The sequence below is a fragment of the Oncorhynchus tshawytscha genome, unplaced genomic scaffold (genome assembly GCF_018296145.1).
Source record: "Oncorhynchus tshawytscha isolate Ot180627B unplaced genomic scaffold, Otsh_v2.0 Un_contig_135_pilon_pilon, whole genome shotgun sequence".
In the NCBI taxonomy this organism is placed as follows: domain Eukaryota; kingdom Metazoa; phylum Chordata; class Actinopteri; order Salmoniformes; family Salmonidae; genus Oncorhynchus; species Oncorhynchus tshawytscha.
Window position 1 is genome coordinate 236,371 of NW_024609739.1, and position 14,010 is coordinate 250,380.

The following is a 14,010-nucleotide window of genomic DNA, read 5'->3' on the forward strand; positions in this document are numbered from 1 at the left end:
ACAGAGCTCACCATATCACCATAGAGACAGAGCTCACCATATCACCATAGAGACAGAGCTCACCATATCACCATAGAGACAGAGCTCACCATATCACCATAGAGACAGAGCTCACCATATCACCATAGAGACAGAGCTCACCATATCACCATAGACAGAGCTCACCATATCACCATAGACACAGAGCTCACCATATCACCATAGAGACAGAGCTCACCATATCACCATAGACAGAGCTCACCATATCACCATAGACAGAGCTCACCATATCACCATAGACACAGAGCTCACCATATCACCATAGACAGAGCTCACCATATCACCATAGAGACAGAGCTCACCATATCACCATAGAGACAGAGCTCACCATATCACCATAGACAGAGCTCACCATATCACCATAGACAGAGCTCACCATATTACCATAGAGTCAGAGCTCACCATATCACCATAGATACAGAGCTCACCATATCAACATACTACCAAAATGTCTTCCATACCTTGAACAGAATTGTGTGTGTGTGTGTGTACATCCGTTTATGTGTATGTGTCCGTGTGTGCATTTGTATACATCCGTGTGTGTGTGCATACGTTTCCTCCCAGGCCACAGCAGCATGGGAGCCCGTCTCATCCAGCAGAGGGAGTCTCTGCTGGCTCGTCTGGAGCTGTTTGAGAGGGACGCTTCTGAACCCAACCGCTTGTTCCTGCAAGGTACTGCATAATATATATCTGCTCTGGGGTGAAGTTTCCCCTTGGCGCAGATGTATTCCCACGAGCCCGTCCTCCCCAATTAAGGTGACACCAACCTCCTGTGCTCCTTACAATATTATAACATATTGTTTTTACAGCATATTGTATTGGATGATATATTGTAAATTGCTAAATATATCATCATATTATTATTGTTATAAATAAAAGGCAGTTGATGAAATATACACTGCCAGAGTACACCCTACTGGACAAAAAAATGTAAGCATCTCCCAGCCAAGTACTAACTAGGCCCAACCCTGCATAGCTTCTGAGAGGCTAGTATGGTCGTAAGTGAAGGAACATATCTTCATGTACTTTACAAAGTGAATGTCTCTCTCTCTCTCTCTTTCCTTCCTTCCTCTTTCTTTCTTTTCTTTCTATTAATTATTTCCTGCCCCCTCTCTCTCTCTCTCTCTCTCTCTCTCTTTCTCTCTCTCTCTCTCTCTCTCTCTCTCTCTCTCTCTTTCCTGCCCCTCTCTCTCTTTCTGCCCTCTCTCTCTCTCTCTCTCTCTCTCTCTCTCTCTCTCTCTCTCTCTCTCTCTCTCTTTCCTGCCCCTCTCTCTCTTTCTCTCTCTCTCTCTCTCTTTCCTGCCCCTCTCTCTCTTTCCTGCCTCTCTCTCTCTCTCTCTCTCTCTCTCTTCTCTCTCTCTCTCTCTCTCTCCCCTCTCTCTCTCTCTCTCTCTCTCTCTCTCTCTCTCTCTCTCTCTCTCTCTCTCTTTATCTCTCTCTCTCTCTCTCTCTCTCTCTCTCTCTCTCAGGCTACCAGGGCACCTCTCTAGCCAGGTTGGATGAGTCCAAGCACCGGAGCAAACTTAACTCCCAGATCTGTTCTCTGGAGAAGGTGTTGTCTAAGATTCTCCACCACATTACAGACAGCTTCCACGACACTGTCACCTACAAGGTGAGTCAGGCCAATGGGCCATACATCAGGGGTCTATTAATTAGTGTACAGCGTAGCAAATTGTTTTGCAATGGAAAGGGAAAACCTGTGTTTCTTATTAGACAAATTGAGCAAAGTCCCTCCTCGTTTATGCTTGTTTGCTTCCGTTGACTTCCTAGTGAATATGACCCACTAGTGTCACTGTGCTCTCTGACATACAGCACATGCAGTATGCTATGGGGGATAGAGAGAGACAGAGAGAAAGCAGAGTTTTTAGATTGGTGATTTACCCTCATTGAAAGAGCCTTGCTCACTTGCTCTGTTTCGTCCTCTGGCCGTGTCCAAAATCGGTCCTGTCTTGCCTACTACTTACTAAAACTGCATAATGTGTAATAGTCATATATTCTATCTAGAACATACCAGTTATAAAAAATGTATGCTGTAAGCTACAAATATTGACATACTAGGCTCATACATACTGAGAAAATGCTATGGAGAGCTCTGCGCCATCCCACTTATCTGATTATCCCCAATAACCAGAACTTGTCAACTCATCATCAAGTCCTTCATTGGTTTAATCAGGTGTAGTAGTATTGGGCAAGCCCCAAAACTCTGGTGTAGCCAGACATAACTAAGCAGTTTCCTCACAGCTGTGTTTTCAACTGTCACTCTCTCACTCTCTCCAGGGGAGGCCGTACAGGGAGAAGATGCGTTGGGACCGCATCGAGATGCTCTACTGGCTGCAGCAGGAGCGCCGGGTCCAGACTCTGGAGAGGGTGGTGGAGGGGAGGAGCTCTCTCCCCACCAGACTGCCCCCCCCCCCCAACCCACTTCAGCGGGCAGGCCTTTCTAATCGACCTGGCCGGGGTATCCTGGAAGGATATTGATCTCATCCCGTCAGTAGAGGATGCCTGGTTATTTTTTTTAAATGCCTTCCTAACCATCTTAAATAAACATGCCCCATTCAAGAAATATAGAACCAGGAACAGATATAGCCCTTGGTTCTCCCCAGACCTGACTGCCCTTAACCAACACAAAAACATCCTATGGCGTTCTGCATTAGCATCGAACAGCCCCCGTGATATGCAGCTGTTCAGGGAAGCTAAAAACCATTATACACAGGCAGTTAGAAAAGCCAAGGCTAGCTTTTTCAAGCAGACATTTGCCTCCTGCATTACTAACTCAAAACAGTTCTGGGACACTGTAAAGTCCATGGAGAATTAGAACACCTCCTCCCAGCTGCCCACTGCACTGAAGACAGGAAACACTGTCACCACTGATAAATCCACTATAATTGAGAATTTCAATAAGCATTTTTCTATGGCTGGCCATGCTTTCCACCTGGCTACCCCTACCCCGGTCAACAGCACTGCACCCCCCACAGCAACTCGCCCAAGCCTTCCCCATTTCTCCTTCTCCCAAATCCAGTCAGCTGATGTTCTGAAAGAGCTGGAAAATCTGGACCCCTTCAAATCAGCCGGGCTAGACAATCTGGACCTTTTCTTTCTAAAATTATCTGCTGAAATTGTTGCCACCCCTATTACTAGCCTGTTCAACCTCTCTTTCGTGTCGTCTGAGATTCCCAAAGATTGGAAAGCAGCTGCGGTCATCCCCCTCTTCAAAGGGGGGGACACTCTTGACCCAAACTGCTACAGAGCTATATCTATCCTACCCTGCCTTTCTAAGGTCTTCGAAAGCCAAGTCAACAAACAGATTACCGACCATTTCGAATCTCACCATACCCTCTCTGCTATGCAATCTGGTTTTAGAGCTGGTCATGGGTGCACCTCAGCCACGCTCAAGGCCCTAAACGATATCTTAACCGCCATCGATCAGAAACATTACTGTGCAGCCGTATTCATTGATCTGGCCAAGGCTTTCGACTCTGTCAATCACCACATCCTCATCGGCAGACTCGACAGCCTTGGTTTCTCAAATGATTGCCTCGCCTGGTTCACCAACTACTTCTCTGATAGAGTTCAGTGTGTCAAATCGGAGGGTCTGTTGTCCCGACCTCTGGCAGTCTCTATGGGGGTGCCACAGGGTTCAATTCTTGGACCGACTCTCTTCTCTGTATATATCAATGATGTTGCTCTTGCTGCTGTTGAGTCTCTGATCCACCTCTACACAGACGACACCATTCTGTATACTTCTGGCCCTTCTTTGGACAGTGTGTTAACAACCCTCCAGGCAAGCTTCAATGTCATACAACTCTCCTTCCGTGCCCTCCAATTGCTCTTAAATACAAGTCAAACTAAATGCATGCTCTTCAACCGATCGATGCCTGCACCTGCCCGCCTGTCCAACATCACTACTCTGGACGGCTCTTTCTTAGAAAACGTGGACAACTACAAATACCTAGGTGTCTGGTTCGACTGTAAACTCTCCTTCCAGACCCACATAAAACATCTCCAATCCAAAGTTAAATCTAGAATTGGATTCCTATTTTGCAACAAAGCATCCTTCACTCATGCTGCCAAACATACCCTTGTAAAACTGACCATCCTATCAAACCTCGACTTCGGTGATGTCATTTACAAAATAGCCTCCAATACCCTACTCAACAAATTGGATGCAGTCTATCACAGTGCCATCCGTTTTGTCACCAAAGCCCCATATACTACCCACCATTGCGACCTGTACGCTCTTGTTGGCTGGCCAACGCTTCATACTCGTCGCCAAACCCACTGCCTCCATGTCATCTACAAGACCCTGCTAGGTAAAGTCCCCCCTTATGTCAGCTCGCTGGTCACCATAGCATCACCCACCTGTAGCACGCGCTCCAGCAGGTATATCTCTCTGGTCACCCCCAAAACCAATTCTTTCTTTGGCCGCCTCTCCTTCCAGTTCTCTGCTGCCAATGGCTGGAACGAACTACAAAAATCTCTGAAACTGGAAACACTTATCTCCCTCACTAGCTTTAAGCACCAACTGTCAGAGCAGCTCACAGATTACTGCACCTGTACATAGCCCATCTATAATTTAGCCCAAACAACTACCTCTTTCCCTACTGTATTTATTTTATTTATTTTATTAATTTATTTTGCTCCTTTGCACTCCATTATTTTTATTTCTACTTTGCACATTTCTTCCACTGCAAATCTACCATTCCAGTGTTTTACTTGCTATATTGTATTTACTTTGCCACCATGGCCTTTTTTTGCCTTTACCTCCCTTATCTCACCTCATTTGCTCCAATCGTATATAGATTTGTTTATACTCTATTATTGACTGTATGTTTGTTTTACTCCATGTGTAACTCTGTGTCGTTGTATCTGTCGAACTGCTTTGCTTTATCTTGGCCAGGTCGCAATTGTAAATGAGAACTTGTTCTCAACTTGCCTACCTGGTTAAATAAAGGTGACATAAATAAATACAATTTAAAAAACCAACCTTCAGCTGTACCCGGGCACCCACCCCACCCCCCAAGGACACACCCTGACCCTCAGCCTGAGACCCCACCCTCACACACACAGCCGCTCCAACCCAACCCAGCCGAGCTCAGTGTATCCGGTATACGTTTGAACTTTGTGTGCAAATGAATAAAATGCTTGGATAATTGTTTGTATACACTGCTGGGAAGGAAATATTATATTTGATCATTTGTATGTATTCATGTTATGTATAATCCATTGTCATTATCACTTGTCAAGTAAATGTATGAACGTGATTGGATAATATATATGCACTACTAGTAGGTTCATCTGACATTGACAACATTTGATATGGTGAATATTTTGTCATTAATCATTTACATGATTTTGTTCTGAGTGTGGCAGAAACATGCAACTCTAAGTGCCATGACAAAAGGAACGCTGTTTGCACTATGAGCCTATTTAGGGCCACTGTTACGTGTGTTATCAGTATTGCCAAGTGCAATACCAAAGATACTGAGCTAGAACTGCAGGCCTACAAGTTTACAATGAACAACAAGCTGTCACGTATCACCAGGCAGCCAGCTCCCATCTGCCTAGTTACAGTCAAGCTTGCATTATCTCACCCTCTCACGTGTGCGCGAAACGCCACCGCATTGGTCATTTCAGACCGGGGGAGTGTTTTTGTTATAATTCAGGAAGAACCCTACTCATTTCAAAAATAGTTGGGGAGTTTTGTCAGAATTACATTATTTTCAAAGGAAATTATTATAATCCTGAGCACTATCGAGTGTGGATAGCGAGCTCCTGTGTCGAGCAAATAGATACACGTGAGTAGTTGTATTCCTTACAACTTGGGTAAGTCTTATTACGAGTGAAGTATGTGCCACCTTCAGTTATAAAGTGTTGTTCCTATCTGTTGTTTTTTATAAACATTATAAAATGTTTGTCTGCTTGTGGAAATAATAAACGTATAAATAGCGTTTGTTATGCATACTATATAGCCTACTACAGACAGCTGCTGTGTAGTTTTGGGAATGTCGGCTAGCTACACTGCTGTGTCAAAGCTGTCAAATTAGACAGTAACGTTGATAGTTAACTACCAAGTGCACAGTTAGCTAGCTATACGCCAGTCAGCTACATATACTGACTGACAAAAGCCTACAATCAATGTTCACTCTAAAGAGGAAATTTGCTAACTTCCCGAAGTTGAATCATCGCAATATCTGGCAAGTCAGTGCACGCAGACTGAATGGATAGATGGATAACGGAAGTAGTCTCAATTGTTGTTTTTCTGCTACAAATAAATTGGTCAAGTCAGTCAGACTTTTATTCCATTCTCAACCACATTCATGGAGAAGAAAGTCACCTGTCCTTACGAAATATATTGCGGTCAAAGTGCTGTATAACTGCAGTATGCTGCAAATACTGCCTCAAATACCACAGTCGACTGCAGTTACTGCACTTTTACTGCAATTTCAAAACTGCATTTAAAAAAAAAGTAAGGGCAGCATTTTTAAGTATTTCATGGCACAAGGATCTTCATCATACTGTATATCTACCTATCAGAGCTCTTATCAGTGTCCAGTTTTATTTTAGGTGGGGTACAGGAGTCACACTAAGAGGCAGCAGTGCAAGTAGTAGTCCTGTCCTAGCTCTGGTCCAGGGTGTTACGTGCAGCTTGAGCCTCCTTCGAAGTATTATTGTTCAAGAAGGCTCAAGCCACACAGCACACTGGACCAGAGCTTGTGCTGCCCATACTACACCTATCCATGCAACTTCCTTTCCCCGCAGCTCCCATCACCTGTCAATCAATCACCATTCCAGCCCATCCACCCCACCTGTGTGGTCGTACCAGGTCTGGCCCGTTGGCATGGCGATGATGGAGGAAGGGGCACGGAGCTGCCTGCTTCAGTCACGCTCCAGCCTGGAGCAGGACATCAGGGCTTCCTACCTGATGGATCACATGATCAGTGACGGTGTGCTGACGGGGGACGAGGAGGACAGGATCAGGAGCAAGGTGGGGTGAGGAGGTGGGGAAGTACAGTAGCACCCTTTTCATACACTTTCCTATGTCCATACTGGTAAGTGTGTAGTGATGATTAAGTGTATAAAAGTGTTTGTTGTAGGCCAGATTCCAAACAAACTTTCACACTACTGAGCCAACCGAGGGCACTGTGCTGGGAAAACTTTTATAAGTGGTTGGGTGCCTGATTCCAAACAAACACCCTCATAAGAGAGAGGGAGGAAGAAAGAGAGGAAGGGGGGAGAAAGAGGTCAAGTCAGAGAGATTGCAGGGCCTTTTAAACACTTAACACTACGGACATCTGAAAGAACTGCATCGGTGTAAGAAATGCAATAAAGTGGATTCAAAATTCACATGGTCTCTCTCCATTGATCAGCCCACCAGGAAAGAGCAGGCGGCGGCCCTGCTGGAGCTGCTCCTGAGGAAGGATAACCAGGCCTACATCTCCTTCTACAACGCCCTGGTCCGCGAGAGCTACGGAGACCTGGCCAGCCTGCTCCACAACAGCCTGCCCCTGGTCTCCCCTGAGGCTGAGAAGAGCTTCTCAGACGGTGGCACCCGCTATGGTGAGCTGCCCCAAAGGGTGGAGAATACCAGGAGACTAGGGCAGTCTGAGATGTGCCCTCCTTTTCTGACACAGGGAAATAATATACAGTGGGGAGAAAAAGTATTTGATACACTGCCGATTTTGCAGGTTTTCCTACTTACAAAGCATGTAGAGGTCTACATGTATCAAATACTTGTTCTCCCCACTGTACAGGGGAGCTCTATGTATATGTACAGTTGAAGTCGGAGGTTTACATCCACCTTAGCCAAATACATTTAAACTCAGTTTTTCACAACTCCTGACATTTAATCATAGTAAAAAATACCCTGTCTTAGGTCAGTTAGGATCACCACTTTATTTTAAGAATGTGAAGTGTCAGAATAAGAGTAGAGAGAATTATTTTATTTCAGATTTGATTTCTTTCATCACATTCCCAGTGGGTCAAAAGTTTACATACACTAAATTAGTATTTGGTAGCATTGCCTTTAAATTGTTTAACTTTGGTCAAACATTTTGGGTAGCCTTCCACAAGGTTCCCACAATAAGTTGGGTGAATTTTGGCCCATTCCTCCTGACAGAGCAGGTGTAACTGAGTCAGGTTTGTATAGGCCTCCTTGCTCGCACATGCTTTTTCAGTTCTGCCCACAAATTTTCTATACGATTAAGGTCAGTGCTTTGCGATGGCCACTCCAAAACCTTGACTTTGTTGTCCTTAAGCCATTTTGCCACAACTTTGAAAGTATGCTTGGGGTCATTGTCCATTTGGAAGACCCATTTGTGACCAAGCTTCAACCTCCTGACTGATGTCTTGAGATGTTGCTTCAATATATCCCCATAAGTTTCCTTCCTTTTGATGCATCTATTTTGTGAAGTGCACCAGTCCCTCCTGCAGCAAAGCACCCCCACAACATGATGCTGCCACCCACATGCTTCATAGTTGGGATGGTGTTCTTCGGCTTGCAAGCCTCCCCATTTTTCCTCCAAACATAACAATGGTCATTATGGCCAAAAAGTTAGTTTTTTGTTTCATCAGACCAGAGGACATTTCTCCAAAAAGTACGATCTTTGTCCCCATGTGCAGTTGCAAACTGTAGTCTGGCTGTTTTGGAGCAGTGGCTTCTTCCTTGCTGAGTGACCTTTCAGGTTATGTCGATATAGCACTCGTTTTACTGTGGGTATAGATACTTTTGTACCTGTTTCCTCCAGCATCTTTACAAGGTCCTTTGCTGTTGTTCGGGGATTGATTTGCACTTTTCGCATCAAAGTACGTTCATCTCTATGAGACAGAACGTGTCTCCTTCCTGAGCGGTATGATGGCTGCGTGGTCCCATGGTGTTTATACTTGCGTACTATTGTTTGTACAGATGAACGTGGTACCTTCAGGTGTTTGGAAATTGCTCCCAAGGATGAACCAGACTTGTGGAGGTCTACAAAAAAATAATTCTGAGGTCTTGGCTGATTTCTTTTGATTTTCCCAAGATGTCAAGCAAAGAGGCACTGAGTTTGAAGGTAGGCCTTGAAATCCATCCACAGGTACACCTCCAATTGACTCAAATTAGCCTATCAGAAGCTTCTAAAGCCATGATATCATTTTCTGGAATTTTCCAAGCTGTTTAAAGGCACAGTCGACTTACTGTATGTAAACTTCTGACCCACTGGAATTGTGATACAGTGAATTATAAGTGTAAACAATTGTTGGAACAATGACTTGTGTCATGCACAAAGTAGATGTCCTAACCGACTTGACAAAACTATAGTTTGTTAACAAGACATTTGTGGAGTGGTTGAAAAACAAGTTTTAATGACTCCAACCTGAGTGTTTATAAACTTCTGTCTTCAACTGTATGTGTGTATGTGTGCTTCTGTTGGCTCACCTCTGTCTCTGCCTTGTTTGACCCCTCTGTTTATTCCATTGGCAACATACTGCATTTATATATAATGCCATCTTTGCTGTATTACCCTGTTCCAGTCCAGGCGGTGCTGAGTGAGGGCGGCGTGCCCCAGAGACCCGTGGTGTTTGTGAGCCGGCCAGCCCTGGTGAACCGGGTCAGGGAGAAGCTCTACCGCTTGCAGAAGGAGCCTGGCTGGGTCACTGTGTTCGGCATGGCCGGCTCCGGCAAGTCTGTCTTGGCTGCGGAGGCAGTCCGAGACCACGCACTCATCACAGGTAGGTGGCTCCGGGGTGAAGTTTTCCCTAGGTACAGATCTAGGATCAGCTTCCTCCCCCAATCTTAACCAAGCCCAATAATGGGTAAAATGTCAAACTGACCCAAGATGCCTTTCAGGAGAGGGGTTAACACATGTAGAGGAGTTTCTTTTTCTCTCTGTCTGCATTTACTTTCTCTCTGTTTTCTCTCTGTCTGCATTTACTTTCTCTCTGTTTTCTCTCTGTCTGCATTTACTTTCTGTTTTCTCTCTTTATCACATTGGTCTAACTGTTCTCTGTCTCTGTCTGTCTGTGTCTCTGTGTCTCTGTCTCACCATCTTTCTCTCTCTGACCATCTTTCTCTCTTTTGTCTGTTTATCACATTGGTCTCCTGACTCTACTCTCTCTCCATCTGTGTCTCTCTCTCCCTGTCTTTCTCTCTCTCTCTGACCTGACACACACACACACACACACACACACTCACTCACACTGGTCCTCCTGACACCCTCCCCCCCACAGAGTGTTTTCCGGGAGGAGTCCACTGGCTGTCCGTAGGCCAGCTGGACCGGTCTGACCTGCTGGTTAGGATCCAGTCACTGTGTTTCCGCCTGGAGCAGCAGAGCCAGGAGAAAGACCCCTCGTCCTCCCTCCACCGGCCTCCTGGCTCTCTGGAAGAGGCCAAGGAGCGACTACGCTTCCTCATGCTCCGTCGTTACCCCAGGTCAGTCCCCCAGGGTTGATGTGGACTGGTAGCCAACTTTTCAACTTGGTCCATTTCTTCTAAATGGTGGCTGTTAATGATGAGTAGAATGTTCAGTTGGACCTCCAGAAGTTTCAGCTCTGGAGTGATTTATTGTATGCTATTAATTCCATTCCAATTCCTGTCAATTGAATTAGATGTGTGTGTGTGCAGGTCGTTGCTGATACTGGATGACATCTGGGATAGCTCGGTGCTCAAGGCCTTTGACATCCAGTGTCGAGTACTGCTCACCACCCGAGACAGAAGCCTAGCCGACTGTGTCAGCGGTGTGTATGAGTAATAGTACTGATATTAATACTAACATTACTACAGTACTACTGAAAAGGATGACTTAATTTATAGAACACTTCTCAAACATTACACTCAATGCACCTGCATATGTGCACCTGCATATGTGTGTGTGTGTGTGTGTGTGTGTGTGTGTGTGTGTGTGTGTGCACGCACTCATGCGTGTATGTGTGTCCAGGTTCTAAGTCCGAGGTGGCAGTGGAGAGTGGTCTGGAGGAGGATCAGGCCTTGGAGATCCTCGCCCTGTATGTCAACGGGAAACCCCAGAGACTCCCAGAACAGGCCCGCAGCATTGTCAGAGAGTGCAAAGGTACACACACACACACACCATATGGAACTATAGTGTCAACAGAAATTGTATTGAATGAAATGAAAATTCCTTTTAGGTTTACAATAAAATATCAATTTATTTCACATATTCAAGAGAAATACAGTATTACATTTTCATATGAAGGATTTGGGAAGCATTATGTAGTGCCCAAAAACATTGATAGAAATAATGAACAGATCATAAATAGAGAACAAGCTAATTAAACATAAAATAAAACAGCAACATGGCATACTGTAATAGTATGGCTAGAATATAGTACATTATACAACGGGTGGGTCTAATCCTGAATGCTGATTGGTTAAAACCACATTCCAGCCAGTGTCTATTCCACAAGTTGCCACCGTTTAAGGTGACTATGCATAGATAATAAACAACGGGGGGGAGGGAGGAGTGTGACAATATAAATAGTCCGGGTGGCCATTTAATTAATTGTTCAGCATTCTTATAGCTTGGGGGTAGAAGCTGTTAAGGAGGCTTTAGGTGCTAGACTTGGTGCTCCGGTACTGCTTGCTGTGCATTTTTGGGCTTTTCTCTGACACTGCCTAGTATATAGGTCCAGGATGGCAGGAAGCTTGGCCCCAGTAATGTACTGGGCCATATGCACTACCCTCTGTAGCGCCTTACGATCGGATGCCGAGCAGTTACCATACCAGACGGTGACGCAACCGGTCAGGATGCACTCGATGGTGCAGCTGTAGAACCTTTTGAGTATCTGGGGACCCATGCCAAATCTTTTCAGTCTCCTGAGGGGAAAAGGTGTTGTCATGCCCTCTTCACAACTGTTTTGGTGTGTTTGGACCATGATAGCTCGTTGGTGATGTGGACACCAAGTAACTTGAAACTCTCGACTCGCTCCACTTCAGCCCGTTGATGTTAATGGGGGCCTGTTTGGCTTGCCTTGTCCTGTAGTCCACGATCAGCTCCTTTGTCTTGCCCACATTGAGGGAGAGGTTGTTGTCCTGGCACCACACTGTCAGGTCTCTGACCTCCTCCTTATAGGCTGTCTCATTGTTGTTGGTGATCAGGCCTACCACTGTTGTCGTCAGCAAACTTAATGATGGTGTTGGAGTCGTGTTTGACCACGCAGTCGTGGGTGAACAGGGAGTACAGGAGGGGACTGAGCACGCACCCCTGAGGGGCCCCAGTGTTGAGGATCAGCATGGCAGACATGTTGTTACCTACCCTTACCAACTGGGGGCGGCCTGTCAGGAAGTCCAGGATCCAGTTGCAGAGGGAGGTGTTAAGTCCCAGGTTCCTTAGCTTAGTGATGAGCTTTGAGGGCACTGTGGTGTTGAACGCTGACCTGTGAGTGAATAGCATTCTCACATAGGTGTTCCTTTTGTCCAGGTGGGAAAGGGCTGTATGGAGTGCAATAGAGATTGCATCATCTGTGGATCTGTTGGTGCAGTATGCAAATTGGAGTGGGTCTAGTGTATCCAGGATGATGCTGTTGATGTGAGCCATGACCAGCCTTTCAAAGCACTTCATGGCTATAGACGTTAGTGCTTCGGGGTGGAAATCATTTGGGCAGGTTACTTTTGCTTTCTTGGGCACAGGGACTATGGTGGTCTGCTTGAAACATGTAGGTATTATAGACTCTGTTAGGGAGGGTTTGAAAATGTCAGTGAAGATAATCAGCTGACATCACTTTTATGGATATATACAAAGACATGTAAATTGAAAAAAGGTCAAACGAAATGGGGCTAGTTTGCAGTCTTTCCAGCTTCAGTTTTTAGTGATTGTGTTGTTGGCTCCTCTGTCCTGACGAGAGAGACATTTCTATCCCAATAGAAATCGTGCATCATTAGCTCATTGTTATGGATTTATCCAAGTAAATGTCACTAGAAAACAGCTTAAACAAACACAAATGCAGCTACTGTTGTTATTCTGGCTGCACTGTTTGACGTGACTGTAAGTTAACTGTAGTTAGTTAGCTAGCAAGCAAGGGATAAGAACGTTGCCAGCCAGTATGTCTCTGGAACATTCAGAACCAACGACTGGGTCGCGTCTCTGGCAACCGAACTGATAGAACGAACGACCAGCCGGCTTGGGTAGCAACCCTGGAAGGATGAAATGGCATGAATGAGGTAATCAAAATCAAGTTTTTAATTAAAATATGTAAATCGTTATTTGAATATGTTGGTAACCCGTTAATGCCCTCGAAGCCAGTGTTTGGAGGATTTAATGGCACGGTTTGCCGGCTCTTGACTTCGTTTCAGGCCTAACAACACCCATGCCAATATATCCTACAAACACCGGCTTCTCGGGCATTATCACTTAATTCTGATATTTAATAATGGTTCATGATAAATGAGGACAATGTGAGATGAGAAGGGAATCATTAATTATAGCTGGCACGGGGCAACCAATCCACACACTAACTCCATGTGCTTCTATTCAAAGCTCTTCATTCTTTTTCGGACCCTGTTTTTCTCTCTTTCTGTCATTCTTTCTTCTTCCTTTTGGAAGACCTTTCCATCTGGCTGCTCTTTCTATCTGTTTGAAGTTTTCAGTCATCCCATTGGCCTTCATTTTCTCCATTATCTGAGGAACAGAACCAGGATTTATGCCCTGAACACCTAATCTTACGGAATATTTATTTATTAATACATTGTAGGATTAACCATTGTAGGATTGCATTACACATTTAATTATGGCAGCTATATGTAGGTACCTGCACTGTTACAGTTTGAAGGGTTTATCACTACCTGAAGAACTCTCTTAACGTAAGGAGCAGTGGACTGTACTTGTTCACAGCGAGCTAGTCATTATGAATAAGAATTTATTCTTAACCCTTTACACTTGTGGGAAATGTACCTTTATGAATAGGGCTAAATTGAAATGTTTCTAAAATAAGAAATATGAATAGCATGGTAGAAATTGAAATGGAACAATTAGGAGATTATGG

The 14,010-nt window shown here is 44.9% G+C and overlaps 2 protein-coding genes across 5 annotated transcripts in view; both read left to right on the plus strand.

Annotated features, from left to right (window-relative positions):
* Window positions 1-614: 614 nt before the first annotated feature.
* Window positions 615-5,155, plus strand: LOC121845680 (coiled-coil domain-containing protein 87-like). Its single transcript, XM_042317449.1, has 4 exons — window positions 615-711; window positions 1,509-1,651; window positions 2,317-2,469; window positions 5,030-5,155. Exons 1-4 carry the CDS (start codon window positions 615-617, stop codon window positions 5,153-5,155), a joined length of 519 nt encoding a protein of 172 aa, XP_042173383.1.
* Window positions 5,156-5,672: 517 nt separating this feature from the next.
* The window catches only part of apaf1 (apoptotic peptidase activating factor 1), an 83,986-nt gene continuing 75,648 nt past the window's right edge, over window positions 5,673-14,010 (plus strand). For 2 of the 4 annotated variants that reach the window (XM_042317436.1, XM_042317438.1), the window contains exons 1-7: window positions 5,678-5,834; window positions 6,799-7,024; window positions 7,407-7,596; window positions 9,547-9,744; window positions 10,243-10,444; window positions 10,637-10,749; window positions 10,950-11,081. In XM_042317436.1, the coding sequence (XP_042173370.1) occupies window positions 6,878-7,024; window positions 7,407-7,596; window positions 9,547-9,744; window positions 10,243-10,444; window positions 10,637-10,749; window positions 10,950-11,081 (982 nt within the window). In that variant the 5' untranslated portion in view covers window positions 5,678-5,834; window positions 6,799-6,877. Of the gene's footprint in view, window positions 5,863-6,798; window positions 7,025-7,406; window positions 7,597-9,546; window positions 9,745-10,242; window positions 10,445-10,636; window positions 10,750-10,949; window positions 11,082-14,010 lie in introns of all 4 variants that reach the window. The other 2 variants (XM_042317439.1, XM_042317437.1) reach the window with 2 other exon arrangements.